Consider the following 27,401-nt stretch of genomic DNA (forward strand, 5'->3'; position numbering starts at 1 on the left):
GGCACTTTAGGCAGCACTTTACAACATTTTCTGATGCTCCAAATAGATTACTCCAAACAATTTTTAATCAAAAAGAGATGGAAAGCATGCAAAACATTTCCTCTAAGTGCTTTTCCAAAGGCAGGGGAAGGCAATATTAAGGCCCCAAATCTCATCCTTCTCAGAAAAATCACTCCACAATGAGCTCACAACTTTGGGGAACAGCCTTGGTGGACTGTGGCTTGATCTCGCCAACCCATCTTAAGGGCCTCTCTGTACCCACGTCCTGAAGATATTTTTTTCTCCTACACTTTTCATCACAGGAGGAGTCTAAGCCCAACCCAGTGACTCCACAATGCCAGAAGGAAATCACTGTGAGAAGGCACAAACAAACTTTGTGACTGATGGGACTCGGTCTGTGTGCAAAGTATTAAAATTACTACCACAGGAGCAGTACTTAAAGAAGGAAGAATTTTGCTTGGTGCATTTTTAATCCCACCTTTCTATTTATCTTCACAGCCCGGTGAGGTGGGTTAGACTGAGAGACAGTGACTGGCTCAGTGAGCTTCATGGCTAGGCAAGGATTTGAACCCAGGTTTCCCTAGTCTAAGGCCTATGCACTAGCCATTACCCCACACCCAGGAAGTGCAATATAAGCAAAGGGAACTCAGATGCATCATAGTGCAGGTCTAGGGTTCCAGACTCCAATCCCATCGCTATTTCGTTTGGATCTGAAGCTGAGTGAAGTTCTCTCTCTCTCAACCTTAGCTAACAGGAGAGCTCTCAGGAAAATCAGAAACAATACGATAGCTACAAAAACAAATGATTTTAAAATATTTTGTGGTAAACTGATTTTAATGTTGTCTTTTTAAAATGGCTATAACCCATGCTGGGACCTTATGGTGAAGCACAGGTAAGAAATCGAAATCATCATCATCATCACCGCCACAACCAACTCTGTACTACCGGTTTGTCCAAAATGATAATTTCAGCTCTTACCAAGATCTAAAAATCAATCAGTCAAGCTTCTATAGATTTACAAACACAATCTGGAAATTAGAAAGAGCTGACAGTGACTTTTGTAAATACAGCAGGAATTCTCTCCTTTCCAAGAAAGTGGCAGAACTCCCAAACAATAGCCAAGTATGAAGCAAGAATGAACTAAGATGAAGATGGTGGAGAAAGTGAAAGTGTAGTCACAAAATCTGCATTGCATGTGCTCTTAATGCTATTTCCCCAGCCAAAATAACCAACTTAGGAACTGCCAAATGAGGAATTCCTACATTTCAGCCATGTCACAATGCTGAAAGGGGTGCTCTTGAACACACAGCAGAAAGAATTTGAGAAAGTCATTAAAAAGGCAGCTTGCTGAGAGGTTGCCGCAGAAAGACCTGAGGTGTCCCAACCCAAGAATAATTTTTTTGAGGGAAGAGTTGATTCTCTGCCTTTTCTTCCTCTCCTTGCCTTACTCATTAGTGTGGGAAACAGGGAAGGCAGACTACAGAGAGGGGTGGCAAGAAATGTCCCAGCACTCTTTCACTTTCATTCCCTTGCTTTTCATATTGCCCTTCTCAGGGGCGAGATACTTCTCCACAATACGGCTAGGATGTATTTGGAAAGGAACTCAAAGGGTAAGTTGGGTTACTGAAGAGAAAAAATATTTTAATTAAAGAAATTTTGAGCAGGTAGCAGATTCAGGAAGCAAGGAGGTACGAAGGCTCTGGCAGGCTCTCAGGCAAGACAAATGTTGATGTAATCCAAAATCTAAAGTTCAAGAGAAACTTTACAGCCCCAAACAGGAATGTTGCAGTGATTTTAAAGGGGTGGTCCTGGAGCCATGATGGTGCCACTGAATAGTTTTGACCGGGAGATTAAATTGTAAAGTATAAAGGTGTCTAGGTTAGGTAGCATGCTAAATTGTTTGGCAAGAGGGAACATCCCTCTCTATGTTCTATTAATGCAGAAAGGTTTCTTCCATTAGCAGATCCTGTTAGATCGAAAGGATGTACAGTGGTACCTCGAGTTACATACGCTTCAGGTTACAGACTCCACTAACCCAGAAATAGTACCTCGGGTTAAGAACTTTGCTTCAGGATGAGAACAGAAATTGTGCTCCGGTGGCACAGCAGCAGCAGGAAACCCCATTAGCTAAAGTGGTGCTTCAGGTTAAGAACAGTTTCAGGTTAAGAACAGACCTCCGGAATGAATTAAGTACTTAACCCGAGGTGCCACTGTAGGAGACGACCTGAAAGCACGCAAATTAACATTCCCAAAGCAAAGGCTACCATCATAGAGATGGTAGTACACAGGAAATACTGGTAAGCCGTTGTAAAAGTGTGGGTACCTGAGCAATTGATGCTTTAATAGTGAGGGGAATACTGCAAGTCACCCACAAAATAATAACTCCTCCTTCAAGTAGTTACTTGTGAATTGGGACTCCCATGTCCAATTTGTAGTCAGGGTTTCTGTCTGCTAAATCTTAAGGGACATTTATGGCCAAAATTTCAGTACAGGTATGGACTGAAACATATTTTTTGTTGATCTGATCTTCCTGCAACAATTGCCATTTTTGCCACCCATCTAGGACATTGAAATTTGAGGGGGTGGGACTCAGCAGATAAAATTCCTGATGCCCAATAGAAAATTTGGTTACCATAAAACTGGTACTGTACTGTAATTGATTCCAGTAGGTAAAATAACATGATACTCATACAATAGAATATCTCCTACTGAGTTTAAAAGTTTTTATAAATTTATTTATTTTTGAAAAAGAGGAATGGGTGCGTGCGATTTGAAGCTGAATGAATCTAGAATTATCTGTCAACTACAAAAGTATCTCTCTCTTTCACACACATCCCCCCTCCAAGCCCAGGAATTAAATATAATTCAGGGATAGCGAGATTGTAAAGATTTCTGCAGTAATCTATGGATGGGAGTGGCTAGTGAAAATTGAAACCTGATTGTTGTAGAATGAACTATGTTCATAATAACATTCGGGGGGGGCAATCTATGGAAGCTGAGGGCTTTAGATTGTGCTTTTTGTCTTCTCCAAAGGAACCCAAGAGAGTAAAAAGCCTCGGGTAGAGCAGACAGGGTCTCCTTGCCAAGAGGTCTAAGTTTCCAGCTATAGGTATTCATGTCTGGTAACCTCCTGAGAGATATCTGACAGTAGTAGTAGACTGGAAACTGCAAACTAAAGCACTAAGGCAGCTCTTGGTTCAAAGTGAACCTTATTGGAGGAACCATGGAGCTGTGTCACAAATACAAAGGACACAATAAATTTATGGTGTGGTGTCAGTCATGAGGATTTACAACAGGTGAATTGTGTCCTTCATTACTCAACATTTTGTAAATGTTTTTCAGAGAGCTTTTGGGACACGAGCTTTACGCACGGCTACCTTTGAAGCTGACTTGGAAACTACAGCTGATGCAGAATGCGGCAGCTAGACTGGTGACTGGGAGCGGCCGCCAGGACCATACAGCACCAGTCCTAAAGGATCTACAATGGCTCCCAGGACATTTCCAAGCACAATTCAAAGTGTTGAAGAAACACCTCCAACTCCATCATCCAGCCCGGACAACCGAGGTCCAGCTCTGAGGGCCTCATTAAAAGACATGAAGCTACAGGGAACCAAGCCAAGGGCCTTCTTCGTAGTGGCACCCACCCTGTGGAATGCCCTCCCATCAGATGTCAAACAGATGAACAACTATTTGATTTTTAGAAGACATTGGAAAGCAGCCCAGTTTAGTGATGTTTTTAATGGTAGATGTTTTACTGTGTTTTTAATATTTTGTTGGAAGCTGCCCAGAGTGGCTGGGGCAACCCAGTCAGATGGACAGCATATAACACGCACCCCCAACCTGCGGCCCTCCAGATGTTTTGGCCTACAACTCCCATGATCCCTAGCTAACAGGACCAGTGGTCAGGGATGATGGGAATTGTAGTCCAAAACATCTGGAGGGCCGAAGGTTGAGGATGCCTGGCATATAACAACTACTACTGGCGCTGCTACTATGTTGCTTTCTAAAACATGGAGGCCACAGTGGAATGGATGACTGTAGTTGTTCCATGCTGCTGCTACATGTACTTCTTCTGGCGCTACAGACAAACCACCATCAGAAGAGGACACACTAAGGAAAAACAAATCTTTCACAGAGCATCCCTGCACATCACTTCAAGGGTATGTGTGGGCACAGAGGGAACAGGATTACATATGTATTCCTGTTTATAGCTCAACACAGCTGCACTGCACCCACACCTAACCTTTTTTTATTTTTTCCTACTGCAGCCATATCCATATCCTGTAATTAAAACCGCACAAATATTGATTGCTACATCCAAGATGAGGCATAGGAAGCCCCAAACTACATTTAGAGCAGCTGTCCATTAAATGCGAAACACTAACCTCTCAAGGGCCTTTACGACAGAGACCGTTGGGGAATGAGCAAAGCCTCTCTTAATGGACTATTTCATAATAATCTGCATTTCACATAAAAGTATCACGCTGTCCCTAGGCTATAAACATAGACCAACAAAGCTCCAGGAACTGTTACGTTTAAGACGCAACTTCTCAGATACGGCTCTTCTGATACAGCCATTGAGGTACAAAGCCAAAGAAGGTGTGGTGGAATTTTCTAGAAGGAATGGAGATGGCTGAAGGAGGAACAAGATGAAGAAAGAGCAGAAGGGGCAGACTTGGTTGCCTTTCTGTACATCTGGGAACACCCTCTCATTATTGTTCATAACTGCAGACTATCCTATACCCTTTTAAAATGTGGTTCTTTTCTGGGGGAGTATTATTGGGTTGTTGTTTTTATTCTGATTATATATGCTGTGATCTTTTCTGTGAACCGCCCTGAGACCTCCGGGTATAGGGCGGTATATGAACTCAATAAATAATAATAATATTGTTTCTCCACACCAGTGAACGGTGGGAGACCCAGTACCCCTTCATCCTGGAGAAAAATGGGGCAGCTATGACAGCGACAGCTAAAGAGCAGTTTAAGAACCACTGATTTAAGAGACACACATATAATTCGCTTACATTACACATGAGAGATGTTTCGCAACACCAAAAACATTTCAGCTTAGCATGGGGAAGGGAGGAAAAGTAAAAACAGTTTTATCATCCCTGACAAATGTCGGGGCGGGGGGATGTTTGGCAACAGAGCGAAGCTATAAAATACGGCAGACACTTCAACAAAAGATATAAACTAGACAAATACGTTTCTCTGCTCATTATAACGTTAAGTCAAATGCAACAAACACGACAAGTAAATCAAAGAACAAAAAGCATACATGTTCTTAATTATTTACCCACATCAACAGTATAATATTGAAGACTATTTTTATATTTGTGAAATATTTATGAAAGCAAGCTTAAAGAAATCATCAGTCATGTCTGCAAGGAATTGTTCAATGTCTATTTAGAACTGTGTAACATTTTTTGCACAAGGAGTTTGTAAACAGCAGACTTCTGAAGAGGACACTGTTCAAGAACTGCTGAGAGGTATATAATATTAAAATATATTCAAGCACTTTGTGAAAATTACCTCATAATAATCCAGATTCTTTCCTTCAAAAGATACTTTTGTTGAGACTTCCATGGGTATTATTTTAGGGTTGGGATCTAGAAAGTGCGGGCATTTTTCCGCCTAGGAGAAAAACACACACATTTTCATATGCAATTAAAACTCGAAATATTATATTGCAAAACATCTGCACCTACTTTGGACAATTGAATTTTTGTTGTTCTGAAGATCTTCATGCTTAGTGACAGATTTGATTAGTTTTTCAAATTAGACATGCTAAAAATGACTGCAGCATATGCTGAACTTTCATTCCCATTCTTGAAATTCCTTTCCAGCCATTTAAGTAAAACAGCAAAATGGACTGAAAAGAAAACATTGAACGGCTTCCCAGTCACTTCACTCCAATATTTATTTCCATTCCCCACCAAGGAGTTAGAAAATCCCCAGAATCCCCTCCCCCCGAGGTTACTTTCAGATTGCTGCTATTCCTTTCCAATTTATTTCTGTGTCGAGGTCCCCAGGGCCACCCCAATAACTCACACATCACACAGAATTTTTTGTTTAAGATTTTTGGCATAATTTTGGCCACAACTTTATTAAAATACAAATTTGTGAGTGGTTGCTTAGGCATTGGTTGCAACTACCTGCCCCCGCCATGGGGGACAGACTGACATTCCGCACGATACGAAAGTCAGAATAGAGGAATACACTTGGGGGTAGCGACGGAGCAGGAAACCTGCCCTCACCCCAAATTCAACCAGGAGCTCATTGCTATGGCCCGAGCCCCCTTGACAGGGTGGACAAGCAATAGTTAGCCCCCAATTCCTTTAACGGAATCCCTTGCAGCAGCAGCATTAGAGGGGCAGGCACTCAACCACTGCCCCTCAACCAACCAAACCATAAACCAATGCCTAACTGCTACCTTACAAGTTGTGATGATTTGCTATGCAGTAAGCAAAAACCAAATGGCCCCAGCCAATCAGCCAGATGGACAAAATTCCTACCGGGCCCCTGCCCCAAGAGCAGACGACCCCATGACAGGCATAGCAAGGTCAAAGCGAACAATCCTAATTCTAGGGAGCGGGGGACGGGCAATCCGATGCACGATTGAAAAGAGGAAGCCTTAGCCTCGTGCAAGGAGTTTTAGCATTTCTGGCTGTCAATCAACAAATGGCAACATTAACTTCTTCCCAACAACAAGGGAAGCGCCCATCGCATCAGTGGCCAACAATCAATTAGCCCACCCCCAACTTTGGAGTGTCCTGGTGGCCCCCACTGCAACACGTGCTCTCCATGAAGGAGAACACACTTTACAAAAACAAAACAAACAAATAAATAAAAATAAAATAGAAACCACCACTTAAATACAGTGGTACCTCTGGTTACGAACATAATTCATTCCTGAGCTCTGTTCTCAACTTGAAACCGTTCTTAACCTGAGGCACGCTTTCACTAATGGGGCCTCCGGCGTGCAATTTCTGCTCGCACCCCAGGGCAATGTTTGCAACCAGGAGCAACTACTTCCGGGTTAGCGGAGCTCGTAACCCGAAGTGTTCGCAAGGAGGACAGTTTATAACCAGAGGTATTGCTGTATTTAAATAAGATCTGTTCATACTACTTTTAAAAGTTTTACCATATTTTGCTGAATCACATCTGTTTCTGAAGAAGAGTCCCCACAGGAGTGGGTTTTCCAGTCCCACTGGCAATTCCATCTACTGCTTGCACAGGAATAACACCTGTATGGATAAGCCAAAAGGTTGAGATTTGTTGTTCCTTTCTTCCCTTTACAAGGCTTCCTTAGAATTTCATTTCATATAGCAATAAATAACTTCCACTTTTTCAGAGAACAAAATTGTATTGTGGATTGTCAGCTGCCACACAAAGAGTCCAAGGATTGTCTCCTGGGTTTCCAGTTGAAACAGAGTCACATGTTTTGCAAGAATGACTTAAAAGTCACAACCACCACAAAGTAAATGGGAAATTCAGAAATCTGAAAGGAGCCATGTCCCTGAGATGGCCATGTCTTTTATTTAATTTATATATTTTCTTTAAGACCCCACTTAACCATTAACATTTCTAATCATGGGAAGTGATATTTAAAGTTGGTCAGCTGTGGTGATACTTTCTCCTCCCATGGTAGACCTGAGAAGCATGGAAAGCTCAAAGGAAGTGGTCTGAAACCAAGATCCAGAAAGCACTCTGGATATTAGAACATATTTATTACTAATACAATCCAGGGACTCATAAGTTTCATTTTTGTGTGAGTGTTCCTTAGTAAGTGAAAAAAAACACCAGTATGTTTGTGCCCCAAAGTGTCAAATTGACAAAACAATGATGGACAGAAGAAAAAAAATATTAGATCAGGCATGTCCAAAAAATATAAATAAATAAATAAATAGATCAGGCATGTCCAACTTCAAGTAGACCGTGATCTACTATCCAGTATCAAAAACTGGCAGCAATCTACCCCAGTCTCCCATCGTCATTCTTCAGTGAGCGTTCCCTTCTCCCACCCCTCCAAAGTCATTAAAATGTATTAAATAAACAAATAAACAAACAAACAAATAAATAAATAAAGGGGTCTTTACTTCACAGATACAGTAGTTATGTTTGGATATCTTCATGGCAGAGCCAAATAGTTACTAGATGGACAATTAACTAAACAAATGAAAAAAGTCAAACGATATTGAGATATTAGGTTTCACAGATCTGAGGAGCCAGTCGGAGCACGCCAAGCTTCTCTCTCTAACTCTTTCCCTTCCAAGTTGCTTGCTTCGTTGTTCCGTGATTCTCCTCCCTGCTTCTCTCTCTCTCTCTCTCTCTCTCTCTCTCTCTCTCTCTCTCTCTCTCTCCCTCCCAGCCCTTTCTCTCTATGAGGAGCCAGTCGAAGCACGCCAGGCTTCTCTCTCTCTCAGCCTACCAAAACCATGGGTAGGCAAACTAAGGCCCAGGGGCTGGATCCAGCCCAATCGCCTTCTAAATCTGGCCTGCGGACGGTCTGGGAATCAGCGTGTTTTTACATGAGTATTTAAAATGCATCTCTGGGTTATTTGTGGGGCCTGCCTAGTGTTTTTACATGAGTAGAATGTGTCCTTTTATTTAAATTGCATCTCTGGGTTATTTGTGGGGCATCGGAATTCGTTCACCCCCCCCCCAATATAGTCCGGCTGCCCACAAAGTCTGAGGGACAGTGGACTGGCCCCCTGCTGAAAAATTTTGCTGACCCCTGACCAAAACCAATCCCGCGATCGATCAACATGTTGGACATGCCTGTCTTAGATATAATATATCATCAAAGATCAAATGCAGTAGAATTAAGACATGGTGAACGAACAACACGGAAAGATGAAATAGGGCAGCATGTTTTTCATAATATGCTTTGTGGAGCCTGATGAAAGGGAAGCAAAAGTACTGTGCAAATAAAATAGGAACACTTCAGTTCACTCAAGAGACTTCACTATTATAATATTTGAATGCACGTTGGGTTTGCTGGATAGGATGGAGAATGAAGTTAGGCAGCTAGATACTTACGGTTCATTTTCAATACGGTTTATAGCTTCTCGACAGTCATAAAAAGGATATGTACCCGATGCAAGAAATATATTATCACCAAAGGTCAGGCGCAGTAGAACCAAGACATAATCTACCAAAAAAAAATATAGAGATTGATTTGCGTGGGGGTGCTTTATAATGAATACTTCTTGGTACAATGTTAATGCCTATCTAATACATTTCTTGAAATTGTGGGGGTTAGTGTGAGAACGTTCTGTTCCCCCTAAATGAAACTGCATTAAATGTCCAGGAACTAAATGGAAGAAAGAAAAAGTAAACCTGATAGAAGTATGATAAAATGTTTAAAAGTCCCCAACTATTAGATCAGGAAAATGCCTATTCGAAAGGGACAACGTATTCTACTACTGAAAAATGCAAGTCAGAAAAACCAAGGAAATTAAGGCACATGAATTCAGAAGATGGTGCTTTTTATTTTATTTATTTTTTTTTACACTGTCAGGGTGTGCAATTTATGAATCACACACTATGAATAAAACAAAAGGAGTTTGGGGTTTCTGAAATAACCAGTATGTGTTCAAAATAATAAGCAAAACTTATCAATTTGGAAAGCTGGTCAACTTCCTCCATATACTTCCTCCATTAATGGGATTCTAATCTGGATTATTGCTGAACTCAGGATCAAGAGCTATATATAAAAATGGGAACTTCCTCAATGAGGCTTCCAGCTATTCCTTTTCCGGAAATCATTAAACCCCTCTGACAAGTTATTTCACAAGCTATTGAGCAATTTCAAACTCAGCTTTCTTCTAACAGCTTTTTGAAAGAGTGGTGACAGCTCAGATTTAAACCCACTTTCTGAAGAATTCTATTGAAAATTCCAGGTTGTTTTTCACTTTATCTCATATACTGGGGTCAGCTGAAAATTGCTGCTGCTGTTGTTGTTTTTTAAGTGCCAGTTAATTCCAAGTATATATGTATGTATTTAAAATGCTATTTACAAGTATTCTTATTTGCATTTGCTACATCTTATCAGGAGAAATGGCTGAGATTTCTTACAGTCCAATGGGAACTACTGCCTCTCACATGCAACAATCTGTAGAAGGTGACATATGGCATAAAGTGTGTGCTTGCTACTATCAATAAAAATTTATGGATTACTAACAAGCACAAAATGTGTATATAAGGCCCCAAATGAAGAAATTTTCACAGTAATTATGTATCATCAACAGAGATTGCCTCTGTTAAGGTTCTCGTCTTTGGAACTTGGGTACATTGTGTGGGCATTTTATGAGGTCGTTTTTCCTTGATCTTGGGAATGTGATGGGGCACACAGCTACCAGGACTAACATGGCAACAACATCAAAATTTCAACACAGTTTTCATTCTTCATTAACCAACAGGGGCTCTCTAGTCAGTGGCGTTGCGTGGGTTGTCAGCACCCGGGGCAAGGCAAGTAATTTGCGCCCCCTAACCTGTGGATTTGCGCCCCCTAACCCGTGGATTTGCCCTAACCCCAGATGTTGCGCCCGGTGCGGCCAGCCCCCCCTGCACCCCCCACGCTACGCCACTGTCTCTAGTGCTTATCAATGTTGAAGGTGAATGCATAGCATGGGGAGGGGGACCAATGGGGCTGTTGCTGCCACCACCCAGCCCTGACAGGAACCAAGAGTTAAAGGGCACCATACTTGCCTTGCCCCGGGCACTGCCAACCCACGCTATGCCACAGCTTGTCCTTCACTCTTTACAGGTTTAGTGCAAGCGGCATTGGGGAAGTGTGGCTATTGCATGTAGCAGCTGCCAGTCTTTCTAATTCAAAAGGATGACTGGTTACACGTCTTGGGCCAATATGAAGAGAAATGGGTTAGGTAGGGAACTGTGATGGGATGTTGAGCTGCTTGTGCGTAAAGTTCCTAGTCCCTCAGTGTTTGGCTAAGTCCACAAACCACTGTCTGTAACGGAGCGCCATAAGCATGGCTCCGTCAGTCGCTGGCAGAATCCGACAGTGGGCGTTTACGGAATTTCTTCCAGCATAACAGCTCCTTAACGGAAACACGTCTTCTGGACTCTCTACGTGACAATTTTCGGCGAGGAGTGGGTGTCCCTATAGGAGGTCCTGAAACCTCCTCGCTGTTCTCGCTGGAATTGTCTCTGAGCCATTCTTCTGACTCGCTTTCCCTTGGAGCTCTTTCTCGCCCCCTGCTGGTTCCCTCCTCTGCTGATAAGTCTCTCTCAACCTCTGGGAGCCCTTGCACCACCTGTTCTTCCGATGACAGTTCCCTGACAGGAACGTATGTGTGCTTCCAAAGCAATTACTATAAGTACCGTATTTTTCGCTCCATAAGATGCACCTGACCATAAGACGCACCTAGTTTTTAGAGGAGGAAAGGGGGAAAGCCCCGCTTTTTTGGGGATCAGGTCACAGTTGTGCAGCTTCTTTTGCAAAGGGGAAAAGCCCCGGTTTATTTGAGGATCAGCTCAAAGTTGTTGAGCCTACTTTGCAAAGGGAAAAAATCCTGTTTTTATGGGGTTCAACTCACAGTTCTGCAGCTTCTTTAGGAAAGGAAAGGGAGCTGTTTCTACAGTTTCCAGACAGATAATCTAATCAGCCAGTCACATGTCGCTGGGGAAACAAACAGGCTCTGTTTGCAGAACATTCAACAATGGTGGCCTGGGCAAGGGGCCGGGGCCAGAAAGAGAGCCAGCGATCGACCACACATTCGCTCCATAAGACGCACAGACATTTCCCCTTACTTTTTAGGAGGAAAAAAGTGTGTCTTATGGAGCGAAAAATACGGTAGATACCTTCAAAGTTGGAAAGCACAGGCATATATATTAAATGTGAAGAACTGCTCTTTTATTTACCTTGACCTTTTGTTGTTGGAGGGATTTCATTAGGAGGTTCGCAGGTAATAGTCCCTTCTTGTAAGTCCGCCTTACGGCTCGTTTCTCCAAAATGACACCAAAGCTGGTCATCTCCATTTAAAACTGGGAAAGGGCTGAGAGTCAATTCTACCTGAAAATGCAAGCAAAAAGAGGTTGTCAGAAAGCAACAAATAAGAAAAAACCGTGGATTCCCACATGGAGGAGGCAGAGAGGAAGGGTAACAGGGACAGTAGCAGCAAGGAAGAGGAAAAAGGAATGGAAGCAAATGTGTTGCACTGGTGGAAAAAAACCCCGAAGAAAGCTTACTAGTGCCACATGTTTTAATATTACAATAATGTCCTCTTCGCTGATAACTAGGATTCTTAACAACCTTATTGTAATTAAGGGGCCATAGTTCAAGGGTAGTGCTTAGCATGTCAAGTTGAAAAAGAGTAGCATGATTGCAAAAGACCCTGGAGAGCTCCCACCAGAATAGACAGTACCAGAAAGGTCTGACTGTGAAACACAGCTTTTTATGTTCAAGCCTCAAGCCAGAGGATGGCAACACAGAAATCAGGGCTACATTCAAAAGGAGTGACAAAATGGCTTTAGGCAAGCACTACGTACATTGCCTGATGCAACTAGGCACTATAGATCACTTTAGAACACACACACACATACACAGCAGAATAGTATTTTAAAGTAATCTATTTTTTATAATTTTTATTCAGTTTTTAGCAATATAACCATTTAACAATGCACAACACTTATACATCCCCGATCTGGATAACACAGAAACAAAAAAAGGAATATTTCTAATTGAGATAAAGTCATTTATTTAATTTATAGTTATGAAATCAAATTACTTTCCTTATTAGGTTATTAAGAAAACGGAACCAGAACTAACATTCTACAAGACTATATAGGAGTATTTCTTCTGATATTCTTAACCTCCACCTTGCCAAGATCAGTATTTTGAGAGACAGCTGTTCCATAAAGCCAAAGTAAAATACCGTATTTTTTGCTCTATAAGACTCACTTTTTCCCTTCCAGAAAGTAAGGGGAAATGTGTGTGCGTCTTATGGAGTGAATGCAGGTTGTGCAGCTATCCCAGAAGCCAGAACAGCAAGAGGAATTGCTGCTTTCACTGAGCAGTGATCCCTCTTGCTCCTTTGGCTTCTGAGATTCAGAATATTTTTTTTCTTGTTTTCCTCCTCCAAAAACTAGGTGCGTCTTATGGTCTGGTGCATCTTATAGAGCGAAAAATGCAGTAATTCCAAACATATTGGGAGATTTGTGGCACCTAATTTGCTGTTCTCTTCTGTAGTCCTCAGAATGTCATTCCTCAAAATGCAGAATGCAACATAGATCAGAACACAGAACGTAGATCTGTCCTTTTGGTACCTCCAAAGGAGGATTGCTCATAAAACAAGACCAAAACTAGTTTAAAATGCATGATAATGATAGTGACTCCAAACACCCTCTCTGTTGGGCTGGGTATGTGTGTGAGGCCTGATGCAAGTCATTTTGGGAGCAGGGAGCTGGTCTTGGATCTGCTAAATCCCAAGCTGGCACAACTGATATCACATGACAATTTGTCTGCACCCTGACTTCTGTCCTAGCCGGCAAGTGGCAGGCTTGCAGGTGTGGCTGTGGTGCTGCCACTACCTAAGCAGGAATTTGGATCTGCAGGGTGACATTTGCACAAAACTATATTCGAAGGAAGTCACTTAAAATAATAAAATCTGAACATTATTATGGTTTGGGGAAGCAGGAATTTTGTTCTCCCACCCTAAAATTATTGCAAACTAGCTGTGTATACTGCAAACTGTTATGTGCTGTTTTTTGTAAGTTGGATCGAAAAGCACACCATTTAGATTTTGTGGCACGGCACTCTTGATCGGTGCAGACTTCCATAAGAACCTATAGCGTGCTTTGGTCATTCTGTCCCATTCCACCAGGAAGAAAGCCTGGGGGATTCATTGAAGTAGAAACAGAAATATCCCCAGTAAGTATTACATCCTTAACTGAAAACCCTTCTTTTCCCCTTGGCGAAAAGCTTGGCAGAGATGGAATTGCACTCTGTCATCTTGTCCTAAAATGTGCTAGAAAAAAAGAGAGTGTTCTGCAGGGTTTGTTTTGTTTTGGCTTTTGGAAAGCACAAACGCAACATCTATTGAGCACAGAAGTTATTCAAACTTTTCCAACATAATTAAAGCACGTTAACCACACTGCAACAATAGCCGGAGGACACAGCAGGAGTCACAAGTCAGCCTGGAAAGAATCAAGACGCTTGTTTTGAAAGGGCAACAAAGACAAACTTTCCTCCAAAAACCCTCATTCACAATTGGAGAGATGAAGTAGAGCTTTGGGCTGCTGGGGGACAGAAATAAAAAGTTTCCTGACAAAGAGGGATGTCTGGTGGCTTCGTGAGCCTCAGGGAAAATAGCCAACTGAGCATTCAAGTGTTTGATTATTTCTGTTATATAAGGAAACAAGCAGCTGGAACGAAGGTGAGAAAACAGGGTGGGTTAAAAATTTGCTTGAATTGACCGGAAGCTTGAGGACACACCGAGCTATCTGCATGCTCTCTCTTTTTAATGTTTCATTCTGCTTTTGTCCGCTGTTGTGTGACTTTAGCAATTGTACGGCCTATTTTCCCCCCAACTGAGACAGTTTTCCCTTTGGGAACTGTAAGATACCTGTAGCGAATAAATGAACCATACGAAAAAGGGAATCTAGCTGTATAGACAGAGTGAGAAAGTGCTGTGTGTGTGTCCTCTTGTTCTAAAATAAATCATTAAAAAAACCAACACCTTTGTTCCCCACCCCCCAAGCAGAACATTATCTTTATTCTATAAAGCAGTGCACTTGTTCTGTCATTTACACAAACACATAACATTTAGGTGGTCTGAAACTTCCATTACTTCTTTTAAATTGGGGTGTAGAAACTCCGGCTCACAGATCAGAAGTGGACTGTGAGGCTACTCTGCCCAAATCATACCCACTGGTACATCAGTTGACGCTACTTAAAAGAAAAGGGTGTTTGTGGATGCTTCAAACAGCACTTTACAAAGGCCTTAAGACAGCCATTGCACTTCCATTTCAGGCTGAAATGGGAGCATGTGGTGCTTTTTATCAGGGGATACTCCAAGGTACACAGGGCCGTCACCTCTTTTTGTTGTTGTTAAAAAGTGTGGCACATACTGTAACAACTTCTTGGTGAGTAAGGTAAAGGTAAAGGGACCCCTGACCATTAGGTCCAGTTGTGACTGACTCTGGGGCTGTGATGCTCATCTCGCTTTACTAGCCAAGGGAGCCGGCGTACAGCTTCCGGGTCATGTGGCCAGGATGACTAAGTGCCTTCTGGCGAACCAGAGCAGCGCACGGAAACGCTGTTTACCTTCCCGCCGGAGTGGTACCTTTTATCTACTTGCACTTTTGACGTGCATTCGAACTACTAGGTTGGCAGGAGCAGGGACTGAGCAATGGGAGCTCACCCCATTGCAGGGATTTGAGGTGCCGACCTTCTGATTGGCAAGTCCTAGGCTCTGTGGTTTAACCCACAGCGCCACCCGCGTCCCTTCTTGGTAAGTACCAGCACCTATTTTTCTAGGGGGGGAAAGTACTCGGAGCACGGGGGCTGTTTTGATGCCTTTGAGTCTCCTTGCATTCCCCTCCAGGACTGGGAGTTTGAAAGGGGACAGCCATGCATCTCTGACAGGTAGGAGATATCATTATTTGACATGAGATGTCATAATGTTATGTGATTGACAGGTGTGTGGTCCTGGCCAGCTGTCAAAATTTGGAGCACGAGGTCGATCCTGAAAAAGATCTGGCCCATGCAGCCGTAAAAGTTTCCCAGCCCTGTGTGAAGTTGTTCACTGTGTACCTTGGGAGTCTTGTGGACCAGGAGAATAACAAGTTTTATCGTGTTAGGAGCAAAGGGAGTGACATCATGCTGAATCAGACCATTTAGCTGGGGGGCAGGATGCCTTCTGAGGCATCGGAGCTGTTCAGCTGGGGGGCGGGAGGCCTCTCCCACGCCCCAGCTGAGTAGTTCTGCGAAGCCCCATGCTCTTCAAGCTTGCCTTTGAACCTGAGAGGCATTAGAACTCGCTTTCTGTGTAGGGCTGGGCCATGTATCTTGGAAGAAGCAGCTGAGATAAATTCCATATACCTGCATTTAGCTGCTGATATATCACAGTGTTGAAAACGAAGTATCGCCCAGCCCGAGCACTAAACTAAATCACCAGAGGGTGAGCTGTTGTGCGAAGCATAGTGACAATCTGCTTAGCCATTTCCCCTGTTGCACTTCCAAGATGAGACATGAATCTCAAACTCATAAGGCAAGGTTCACTGGAACCCTACCTACGAGCCGTGGGAGAGTCCTCTAAACTTGATAGTCCTTGAAAACAATTAGAAGTTCTTCTCAGTTAAAAAGTAGACGGCAAGGGGAAGGGATCCCTTACATTTTTTAAAAAAATGGTAAGCATGTGAGCTGTTTGCACTCTTTCCCCCCTCTCCCCTCCAACTGCAAGAGCCCTAAGGAACTGTGCCAGAGGTTTGTGCCCAATGCCAGTTCACTGCCATCCAGCAACTCTTTCACAAGTTTTCCCCCTGCCTTCAAGTAGGCGCTGGTTGTGAGCAGAGGCTGTATGATCCGTGGAAGGCTTTCACTGTGCAATTAACTAGATGAGTAAGTCCCTGGCAGGGGGTGGTGCTGCGGACCCCTTGGGTGTGTTCCGCGGACCCCCAGGGATTCCCAGACCCCTAACTGGGAACCGCTGCTTTAGAACATTGCAAAACAAATGCACAAATAATTATATGCAAGGACAATTCCCTCCCCCCCCCACACAATGCACTATGATCTGGATTCTCTCTCTCTCTCTCTCTCTCTCTCACACACACACACACACACACACACACACACACAATCCTGTTGCACTTACGTTGCCTGTGGCTCCCCGGCTCATATTTTGAGGGTAAGCACTTGTAATATTCAGGCAAACGCCATCTGGGCTCCAGAGCCAGTGGTTTTCCTGAGCTGATCTTGCACAGTCTTTTTTCCTCGTGCATCTGGAATAAATAACAAAATTTAAAGTTGTCCGAAGTAATTACATTTTAAAAATCCGCACTCATTAACCCAAAATACAAAAGCATTCAAATGCATAAGCACTGGCGGTGGAAAGGTGGCATAGAATGTGTGCTTAATATTTCTTTTCTTCTATTCTGTTTACTTATTATTCTTTATGACAGGATAATTACCTGTTAGCATTTTCAAATTACAACAACAAACGTTCAAATATTTATCTTAAATTCAATGAACTGTACACAAAGTGGGGAGGGGGGGACCCTAACCTAGTATTCAAGCAACATGTTAACAGAAAAGTAGTTTAGCTGTTAAGGAACAATATTGTGCCTACAGAATGTGGAAATTTAGAGTGTTTTGCTTATTCCTTAACACACTGCAAATTTGTCACCAGGTCTTTAGTCTCAGCCTGAGGCTTAGCTCTGTCAGCTCATGCTTGAGTCACAAATGAAAACATACATCCTTGGCTATAAGATTGACTATTCCCCACTGCTGCTGGGAAAGTGAACTCAAGGAAAATTCTTGAAATATGAAACCACTTTCAGGTTCTCTCCATCATTATACTGAATCCAGTAGATGCAGAGGTGCCAAGCAGAATTGTAGAGAGAGCAACACAAGGAAACCTATTGCGGTCTCTGGATGGCTAAATATTTTACTGACATGCCTTCCTGAAATGTAAAATATCATGAAGGGCAAGTGCAGCAAACACACTGCATAACAATGGATAACAACAAGGAGTCTTCCGACATCTTAAAAGACTGACAGATCTGTTGTGGCCCCAAGCTTCTACGGCTAGAGCCGATTTCATCAAATGCATCGTTTTGTGTCAATGAAAAACTAGCAGGTCAGTATTTGCCTATACTAAACTTACACAATATTGCCTCTGCTAACCAACAGTGGTTCTCAGGGTTTCATAGAAGAGTATTTACAATTCCTATCTGGAAATGCTGGCAATCTGAACCAGGTATCGTCTACAGGAGTTCCTACAACTCATGAGTTCTATAACTACATGCTTTCTCCATCAATACAACTATTGCTTACAGTATGGTACAGGTGAGCCCTAACTTTGAAAAAATAAAATAAAAATAAAGTCATGCTGACTGCAATTCCCAAAATTGCATTTGAAAGAAAACATAACCAGAGCAGATAATTTAGTAGCAAAAAAATGCAATTCGGTGGCTTGTGGCAGATCAACTGGGAGGCCTGTGCTGAACTCAGAACCTTTTCCTTTCAGTTGTTTGGGGCAGCGGGAGAGTAAAGAGCCAAATATCGGATCATTGGCAGCTGCAGTCCTTGGAAAGGCCTAGGACCTCTAGGAATTTGGTGCCTCATGAAACATATATCATCTGCTGTGGATCTGCAGCCCTCATTTTGTGACTGGTACTGCAGCTCCCAAAGACACCAGGCCTAGATATTGTGTATGACAACAATAGTTGGGAAATTATTATTTTATTTTATTGTTTGCCCGCTCTCTGTAACTCCAATATCCTTGAACTCGTTTCCCCCTTGTTGAAATTATAGATATCTGCATTGGGTTCCAATATTTTTCTGCTGCCTTTTAATGATTTAAATAAAGCTTGTTTACAGTGGACGCTCGGGTTGCAAACATGATCCATGCGGGATGCACATTCGCAACCCGCAGTGGTGTGTCTGTGCACGCGTGGGTTGCGACTCAGCGCTTCTGCGCATGCGCGACCGCTGAAACCTGGAAGTAACCCGTCCCGGTACTTCTGGGTTTCGGCGGTCTGTAACCCAAAAAAACGCAACCTGAAGCGTCTGTAACCCGAGGTATGACTGTATCTTGTTTTTTTAAACAAATAAACACATGGTGTGGATTTCTGGAAAGCAATTCCAATTCTGAATCCAGTGCCCAGACTGTGTGTGTGTGTGTGTGTGTGTGTGTGTGTGTGTGTGTGTCACTGAAGAAGGTTTTGGACTGACTTAGAGACTCTCATTCTGACATGTGGACCTGCAACAAATTTCTGCAGTATGGCTTATACCTGTTCACGATTCCAATCATGCCCTATTCTAGGACACTCCATTCCATTTCCCATAGATTTCTAGTCTCTATTCACCCCCACCCCACCAAAAGCCAGCCAGCATTTCATTGCCCCCGAGTGTACAATGCTCCCTGGGCTCTTTTGTGGGGAGGGGGGGTCCTCTTTAGACACTTGGAGACTTAATTGTCTGTAAGTGTATGTGATCAAAACTGGCTGTTTGCTGACAACGACCTTTGAAATTCTTTAATAATGAGGTCAGGAGTCACCATGAGAAGTCTTAGAGAAAAGCTGAGATCCCCCAACCCGGCAATATGCAAATATGCCTTTGCATTCATAGGTAGTCAGCCTCTCATTCAAATTAAATTGTGCTGTTTCCTCTGCATTTCAAGTATGTATATAAAGAGGGGTTATTCTTTGTTTGGCTTCATGATAAGCTTTGAGGCAATTTTACTGCTGCAGTTAAGATGTTTGCAGTGGAAGTAGGATTCCTGAAACCTATCTCCTTTTTCCTATAATTAAGTAAACCTTGTATTCCAGTAGCATGCACTTCATATCACAAAATCCCACATGGTTCTGCCATGGGGTTAATTAACCTGGAAGTTTGAAGCAGAGGAGACTGACTTAGAGCCATCTCACCACCCCTTACTTATTTAAAAATAAGCTTCCAGCCATGCAAAAGCTTTCGTTCAGAAAATGCTAAGCCTACTTCGGAGGTATAACAGTTACGCCAGTGTGTTCAATGATAGGCCCAGGTGAGGGCCTATAATTTAATTTCAGAAGAAAAAAAACTCACTTTCAATTTCAACTTCTCAATTTCAGAACAAAAAGAACAGTCACAGGTGGCGATGTTCCCCCAAATAATACTTTGCAAAAGATTTCAAGTTCAATCAGCGGTCTGTGTTCTCACCTCGTAAGGGGTATGAGAAGTCCTGTCGCTCAAAATAAGCAATTAAAAGCAATAATAAAAGGAAAAGGAAGGCCACAAATTTGGAAATCCATGTATTGAGCTTGATCTCTTTTCAGCTCATCAGCATCTTTTATTTGTATGATGCCTTTGCATAGTTTAAGTCACGGTCAAGGTGGCTGACCAACATCAAATTATTTACGTAAGTCGCTCTTCCAGTTGCAGAAATATAACAAAATGTAAACTGTTATAAACAATCAGCTACCGGTAATTAAAACACCTCAATAAATAGGGAATAAAATTTCCCATGTAATTCACAAGAAGGTCTAACAATAAAATCCCAAAACATACTCCCAATAGCAGCAAGAATAATGCATCGCTGAGTTGCATCCAATCTCAGCCCAACCTGGAGTAGACAACGAAGAGAATGGATGTAAAAGGCAAAAGAGTTATACCAATCTGAAGAGAAGCCAGAGTATATGGAATTGTAATTGTTAATCCTTATAGTGATTTGGAAAACGTCCCCCCCACCTTTTTCACGTTCTCACTTTTTATTTTTATTCTAAGTTGTTTATTTTCGGTATGGTTTTTTAAATAAATAAATAAATAAATAAATAAATAAATAAATAAATAATAAAGGTGATGGACGTGACTAACTTAAGTTCATGAATGGCTCCTGCTGGAATTGCAGGAGAAACCACAGCCAATCTGAGCTACATGGAACAATGGTCCGATTTGGACCATTCCCATGTGTTGTGGTTCTGAAGAAAAGCTATGACAGACCAACACAATTTAATTTTGCTATCTAGGTGTGTTGCAGCAGCAGAAAGTGTTTTAGAGAAATCTTCAACGTTATGAGGAGATTTCCTGTTAAAACACTGAAGATTTTGGCTTTTATCTTGGTTTACTTTGACTTCTCATAGCTTCCAGCTTGGGAGCTAAGCAAACAAGAGTGCTGTGTTTTTTGTTCTTTTCTTTTTCTCTGTCTTCAAAATTTGTATGTTTAGTGTGTCAATAAAGTTATGACACACTGGTAGGAAACAATCACTACCAGGAATCTCAACTGACTTGAAGGTGTGTATCGTGAAAAAGGAAATGGAAAATCTACCTCATCCATAGTCAATGTGTGTTTGGTAGAAATGGAAGGCAACTTTTTGCCACAACACCCTGAATATAATAAATTCCAGCATGTCTCTCGGTAGCAGACAAAAACTTTGTACCCTTAAAACATCAGAAACCTAAAAGCAAAATTGAAATTCAGTATGGTTCTCTTCCCTCCACCATCCAAAGATTCCCAAGTGCTGTTTTTCAGCTGGAGGGACTGTATTAAGGAATGTTTAGAGTTAAAATACTAGAATAAGACTATCACCAGATAAATGCTAGATATTCACCAGCTGTGGCTTGGCAACCACCATTTTCATGCAAATTATATACAAGCTATACAGACAAAATATGCAAATTAGCTTCCTCCCTGCTGCTCATTATATGTTTACACTGTGGTAATTTGTGATGAAGAGTTTTTCCCAGTTCTGGTACAAATGCTTTGAAGAAATCATTCAGCATACATGATATTCTGAAAAGAAATAACATGCATAATACAATATATCCCTGTAGCATGGAATACTTACTTTCCCTCTGTTACACACCAGCCGCAATACGGATCCCGGGCTTGAATGCACAGGTCACAGGTTGAGTAACTCGTACATTCTTGGACAGGCAAGCGGAACACCTAATAAGAGTAGATACATCTAATAATAAATTACGGGAAAGTGCTTTGGTTATGAATAGCTTATATAACTCTAATACGCTTTTCATATTTTTGTACTCCTAGCCACTTCACAATTTGTCCTGAGCTCACAGGAATTTGTTTGCATCATCAATATTTGCAGTAAACTTAAGGTCATGTTTGGGGACAAACCACTTGAGGCCACTGAGAACCTCTCCTAAAAAAATATAGCATTAAAAAACCCAAAACAAATAAATTAAAAGCAGCTGTGTCTGCACTCTGTAAGAGTGATGCTGAGGTAGTGTGCTTTAATCCTTTTCCCTCTGCTGTTTTCCGGATACAAACCCCCGACTCCAAAGCTAAAATTTGCCAAACTAAGCACATACGCACACCCACACACCTAAATGCACACTACTCATTATTACCAGTGTTCGAAGCTCCCATTGTTCTAGGTGCATTTTGCAACAGGGAATTTCATTAGTGTGAGCAGTTTCTGAGCTCTGGGCGCAGTACTGCGCCTAAGATTTCAGATTAAAACTGCAGAGTGGAAGGAAAGGAGGACCCTTTTCTGCCTCCCCACTTGCAGCTACTCTCTGAAGACTGGAGAAGAGACCCTCTTAAGAGTATTAGCGGGGTGGCCAGTGGGGGGACAAGGACTAGACCATGTGAAAACATAATATTTTAGCTGCAGTTCATTCATTTTCAGCTTTGTATTCTTGTTATAAAAAAGGGTGCCTAGACATTCCACTGTTGCACCTATAACCTAGGTTTAAGGTGCCGTTTAGCTCCTAGCTTTCATATATCAGTTTCTAACACTGATTATTACTCTGGTTTCAGTCATGGTGTTCAGTTGCGCCAGAAGCGGTTTAGTCCTGCTGGCCACATGATCCGGAAAGCTGTCTGTGGACAAACGCCGGCTCCCTCAGCCTGAAAGCGTGATGAGCGCCACAACCCCATAGTCACCTTTGACTAGACGTAACCATCCAGGGGTCCTTTACCTTTTAATTTTTTTCATCACCAAAAAAGTTTCAAAAGTTACTATGATGCCATGTTTGCATATTCCTCAAGGAATAGTATCTCTAACTATACCAAACAGTTATCTAAAAGCACAGAAATACTTTAAATAGGACATTCAAAGCATGTTATACATGCTCAGATTCGAATCTACCTGTTGATATTAGATGTGGTCCGTGACGCTAAACACCTGGAAGTTTCAGGGCAATTTTATCCCCAAGGGATTGTGTTTAGAATTTCATTTGTTTTGCTTCATTGGGGATACATTCATAAAGCAATTAAATATCAATGAGATGGCTTTCTGTTACCAAGGTGGTCAGTTCATATGTCTCAAAGCCTTTTGGTTCCTTTAGGTTCACTCTACAGGTGACGGTGCAATGAGTGTGGGATTTTTCCAAGTGTAGAGATGAAGGAAACTTTAGCATTGGTTGCCTGCTGTTACTGAAAGCCTCATAGGATTGAGAGGTGCAAGAACTCTGGATTTATGCCAGTGCCTAATTTAAGATAGAAGCCAGTTGCCAACTGCTAACACAAGCAAATGTCTCTATTCAGTCATTAATTAGCCCTGACGAGGTAGATGCTTCCTTTTCTTGTAATTGGCATTGTTCCAACGATAACTTAAAAAAAGCAACAACAAAACTGGGGTAGTACCACTAGCAGGCCAAAGTGAGAGAGAGAGGATGGAGGTAAATTCAGGTGCCTCAAAACAGTGTTTAGACTCTAATGGGATTTTGGTGAAATTTTCTCTCTCAAGGGCAGTATGAGAGCTCAAAAACATAAATAAGAGAAGGATAACTGGTAGAAATGAAAATGGAACCAACTCCAAACTCCCCCACCCCACAAGTGAATTTGCGATTGTTTCATTTTCAGGGGTTTGTTTCTAACTTGGTTTTGTTCAAACAAACAAGTTGTAGCAGTATTGCTTTGAATGCTTGTAATATACTTACACAAAGAAACTTAATGTATCTCACTCAGTATTGATTCTGTACCAGTCATTCTTTCTGTTCTATGTGGCATTTGCAACTTTACAGTATCCTTGTGAAAATATTTTCTCTGAAACACATTGGGCACTAAATAAACCTTGTTTTGTAGCACCTGAAGTTTCTTTCCTCTTTCTGTTTGGACTGTACTCTCTCTTATCATATCAAAAGCTTAAGCTCATCTATCTCTGCTCTTCATGAGGGACATTCCTGTTATACCTATGTTCCAGATACAGTATGGCTTTTATTGGGTCACAATTCTCACGTATATTCCCAAACGCCACTTGTATTGTCGTTTATCATCCAAAAAAATCTGCTTTGGCCTGTGGCATCAGTCTCACTCTAGCATTCCCTTCTACTGAACGTAAGTCACTTTTTGTCTTCCTTCGCCTTCCTTTTTCCCCTAGAGGGACGCTTATTCCAACCATTGCTTGTCTTTGGTCTTCCTCAATCTGGTTGTTCCACAGTTGTTGGTTTGATCCCTGTGGGACAGCCATGACAACAGATTGCTCCAACACCTTTCCTATCACTTCATCTTGCCTTTTCTCTGCTATTTTCTTTTGGGCAGCAAGGAGCCTTTGACTACTTTTGAACCATTTGGGGGATGTTATAAATAACTTGGGTTGCTTCCTTGGACACTATACAAGACAGGGCTCTAAAGTGATCTATGGAAGCTTGCTTACCTCCCTCCCTCTGTCATGACTACATATACTTTTGTTGATGCAGCCTAGAATAGCATTCCCTTTTTTTGCTGCTGCATCACACTGTTTACTCAAGTCAAGCTTGTGGTCCACAAAGACCCTTATATCTTTTTAACATGTGCTACTGATAAACTGGACACGGGTGACGTTGTGGGTTAAACCACAGAGCCTAGGACTGGCCGATCAGAAGGTCGGTGGTTCGAATCCCCGCAACGGGGTGAGCTCCCATTGCTTGGTCCCTGCTCCTGCCAACCTAGCAGTTCGAAAGCACCTCAAAGTGCAAGTAGATAAATAGGTACCGCTCCAGTGGGAAGGTAAATGGCGTTTCCGTGCACTGTTCTGGTTCACATGACCCGGAAGCTGTACGCCGGCTCCCTCGGCCAATAAAGCGAGATGAGCAGCGCAACCCCAGAGTCGGCCATGACTGGACCTAATGGTCAGGGGTCCCTTTACTTTACTTTACTGGTAAGCCAGGCGCCTCCCATCTTATATTCATGCAGCAGAACCTTACACTTGTTGCTACTGAAATTCATTCTGCTAGTTTGGGCCCAGTTCTCCAATCTGTTAAGGTCATATTGAATCCCAATTCTGCCTTCTGTCTTAACTTTGGGTTCCTGCATGCAGAAATGTTATTATCTTTGAACCCAAATCTGGGTTCATTTGTTCCCCCAAGTAGTTAAGGTTAAAGGGACACTGCAATTTCCCATAATATACAATAAATTCTGGATAAAAGGGATTCCAAATATCACACCTCATGGATTACAAGGGTCAGTGAAACATGTGAACAGGCCCAGATGTAGGCTGGCAAAACACCCATAGTCATGTGAAAAAAATCACTCAATAACCCTAGCACTAAATTGTAAGTCATTAGAGAAATACAAATTAAATTTAAATCTACTCTTCTTGCTTTTTTAAAAAATCTTGAAGAGAATCCTTTCACAGTGTTGATTATACTAATCATGCCTATTGCCCAAACAAGCACCTGTAGACGATTCTTAATGACGCTTTGAATTTGCTGAGCAGAAGATGGAGGAACAGACCCTGAGCCACAAAGCTAGCAGGAATAATGACTACTTTGTGCTGTTCTATTTTTGAAAGGGAATACTACTAACCCTCAGAGCTTCTGCATCTGCTTATGTGCCACATAAAACAAAAGAGACTATGCAGGGGAGGAATTTCCCAACCTCTACACAATACTATTGTTGTCTTGTGTATTTGGGGCTGTCTTTAAAACACCCTGGAAACCTTAGTTGGTCTATAACTGGGATGCAAGATTATTAACAGGCACTGGGTGGTTTGACCATATTACAACAATGCTCCTGTCAGTTGTACTGGCTCCCAGCCCATTTCAGGGACAAATTAAAATGGCTGTTTTTAACCTTTAAAGTTTTAACCTTTACATAGTTTGGGACAAGGTTACCTGAAAGACTACCTTCTGTCATTTGTTCCTACTGAAACCCCAGTGCCCAGCGCCTCTGCTGAATGAACTGAGGCAGGCCACCACCAGTGTCTTTTCAGTGGTGGCACCTCAGTTATAGAACAGCCTTCCCAACGAGGTTTGTCTGGCACACTCTTTTGTGATCTTTTTGGTGTCAGGCCTTTGTTCACCCAGGCCTTTTAAATAAACTGAGGTAAATGTCATCTTCTGCTGTTTGTTTTTTGTTTTTTAAAAAACATCTCTTAATTTTGCAATACCTACTTGCTTTCCATTTCCCTATTTTTCCATGAAAAAGCATGCTGGACTTGGGCTAAGGCCAAGCCGAACTACAAATTACACCAGGAGATCTCCTGGGGCTTTTTGCTTTGGGCCAAGTGCATAATTAGCTGCTGCTCTACACCCAGAGTTCCTTCACATCTCTATCTAATGAGGATGAGCCATTTGCTTTCCATGAAGGAAGCTATGCTAAAGGTTGCTTTCTCTGTGCACTTGTAATGGGTCTGCACAGTTGCCTGCTGAATGAAAATAAAGAGATCACATTGTCTTGGGGCATGTGCAGAGTGGCAGCTCTGGGAACGCTGGTTAACTTCTGATTTGGTATGCCTCAAGGAACTATTCCTGCATATTTCTTGTGATTTCCGTTTAGCAACACAGCTGTAGGTCCAGCTCACCCTGCAGATATGCCCTGATAAACATGTTCAAATTAAACACGATCTTTAAAGTTTCATTGTTGTGTCCAAGCATTTTGTACCTCTCTTGCAGTCATCACATACAAGTTCTCTTGGAGAGCATCTAGGGCGAGATCTTTCTGAATAGGCTTGTTTTTTTCAACAAGGACTCCAGCATATTCCTTTTCAGGATTCGACAGAAACACCTGGAATACAGATTAACTACATTATCTTAGCTACTTCAGTAAATAAAAAACGTATTTAAGTTGAAACACATTTAGACATTTTCATTTTAAAACAAAACCACTCCAAGAAATAATGGTTGAGCTGCAAGAAAGGAGCACTGCTCTTCCAAAATATCAATGCCTTTTCAAAATCTCGCTCTATTCTGGCGAAATTATCAGTTTCTATCTGGGCAAAGCTCTTTGCCATTTTTTTTTCATGTGTTATGATTGAGATCATAGAATCATACAACCGTACATCTGGAAGGGCCCACAAGAGTCAAACAAGTTTCAAAATTACACTCAATATATTCATTCATAATTTCTGATCCTTATTCTGTATTAGGGATACAGTGGTGCCTCGCAAGACGAAATTAATTCGTTCCGCAAGTTTTTTCTTCTTGTGAGTTTTTCATCTTGCGAAGCACGGTTTCCCATAGGAATGCATTGAAAATCAATTAATGCGTTCCTATGGAGACCGCTTGCCAGGCTGGCGGTGCGGAAAAGGGCTTCTCTCCCCACCGCAAGCCTTCAGGACAGGTACGGGAACAGAGGGGAAGGCGCGCAGCGCTTCTCCTCTGTTCCCGGGGCTTGCGGTGGGAGGAGGGTTTTTCCTCCCCACCGCCAACATTCAGAACAGCATTCTGAATGTTGGCGGTGGGAAGGAAAACCCTCCTCCAACCGCAAGTCTTCAGGACAGCCATCCGAAGACTGGCGCGGGGAGGAGGTCTCTCCGCCCCACCGCCAGCCTTCGGAGGAGGTCCGAGGACA

The 27,401-nt window shown here is 42.2% G+C and overlaps 1 protein-coding gene and 1 long non-coding RNA gene across 4 annotated transcripts in view; one reads left to right on the forward strand and one right to left on the reverse strand.

The window, feature by feature from the left end:
- The window catches only part of PLXNB2 (plexin B2), a 331,464-nt gene that overhangs the window by 65,881 nt on the left and 238,182 nt on the right, over positions 1–27,401 (reverse strand). For all 3 annotated transcript variants that reach the window (XM_083574852.1, XM_083574854.1, XM_083574853.1), the window contains exons 6-12: positions 26,493–26,615; positions 21,511–21,611; positions 16,839–16,965; positions 11,887–12,037; positions 9,043–9,154; positions 7,145–7,247; positions 5,533–5,634 (exon numbers count right to left, since the gene is read on the reverse strand). In XM_083574852.1, coding sequence (XP_083430978.1) covers positions 5,533–5,634; positions 7,145–7,247; positions 9,043–9,154; positions 11,887–12,037; positions 16,839–16,965; positions 21,511–21,611; positions 26,493–26,615 — 819 coding nt within the window. The remainder of the gene's footprint in view (positions 1–5,532; positions 5,635–7,144; positions 7,248–9,042; positions 9,155–11,886; positions 12,038–16,838; positions 16,966–21,510; positions 21,612–26,492; positions 26,616–27,401) is intronic.
- Positions 9,490–16,946, forward strand: LOC310744278. The gene is made up of 4 exons (XR_014539488.1): positions 9,490–10,438; positions 10,602–10,899; positions 11,309–12,900; positions 13,158–16,946. It is a non-coding gene; the product is annotated as an uncharacterized lncRNA (long non-coding RNA).

The sequence above is a fragment of the Podarcis filfolensis genome, assembly GCF_964270895.1.
Source record: "Podarcis filfolensis genome assembly, chromosome: 10".
Taxonomy (NCBI): domain Eukaryota; kingdom Metazoa; phylum Chordata; class Lepidosauria; order Squamata; family Lacertidae; genus Podarcis; species Podarcis filfolensis.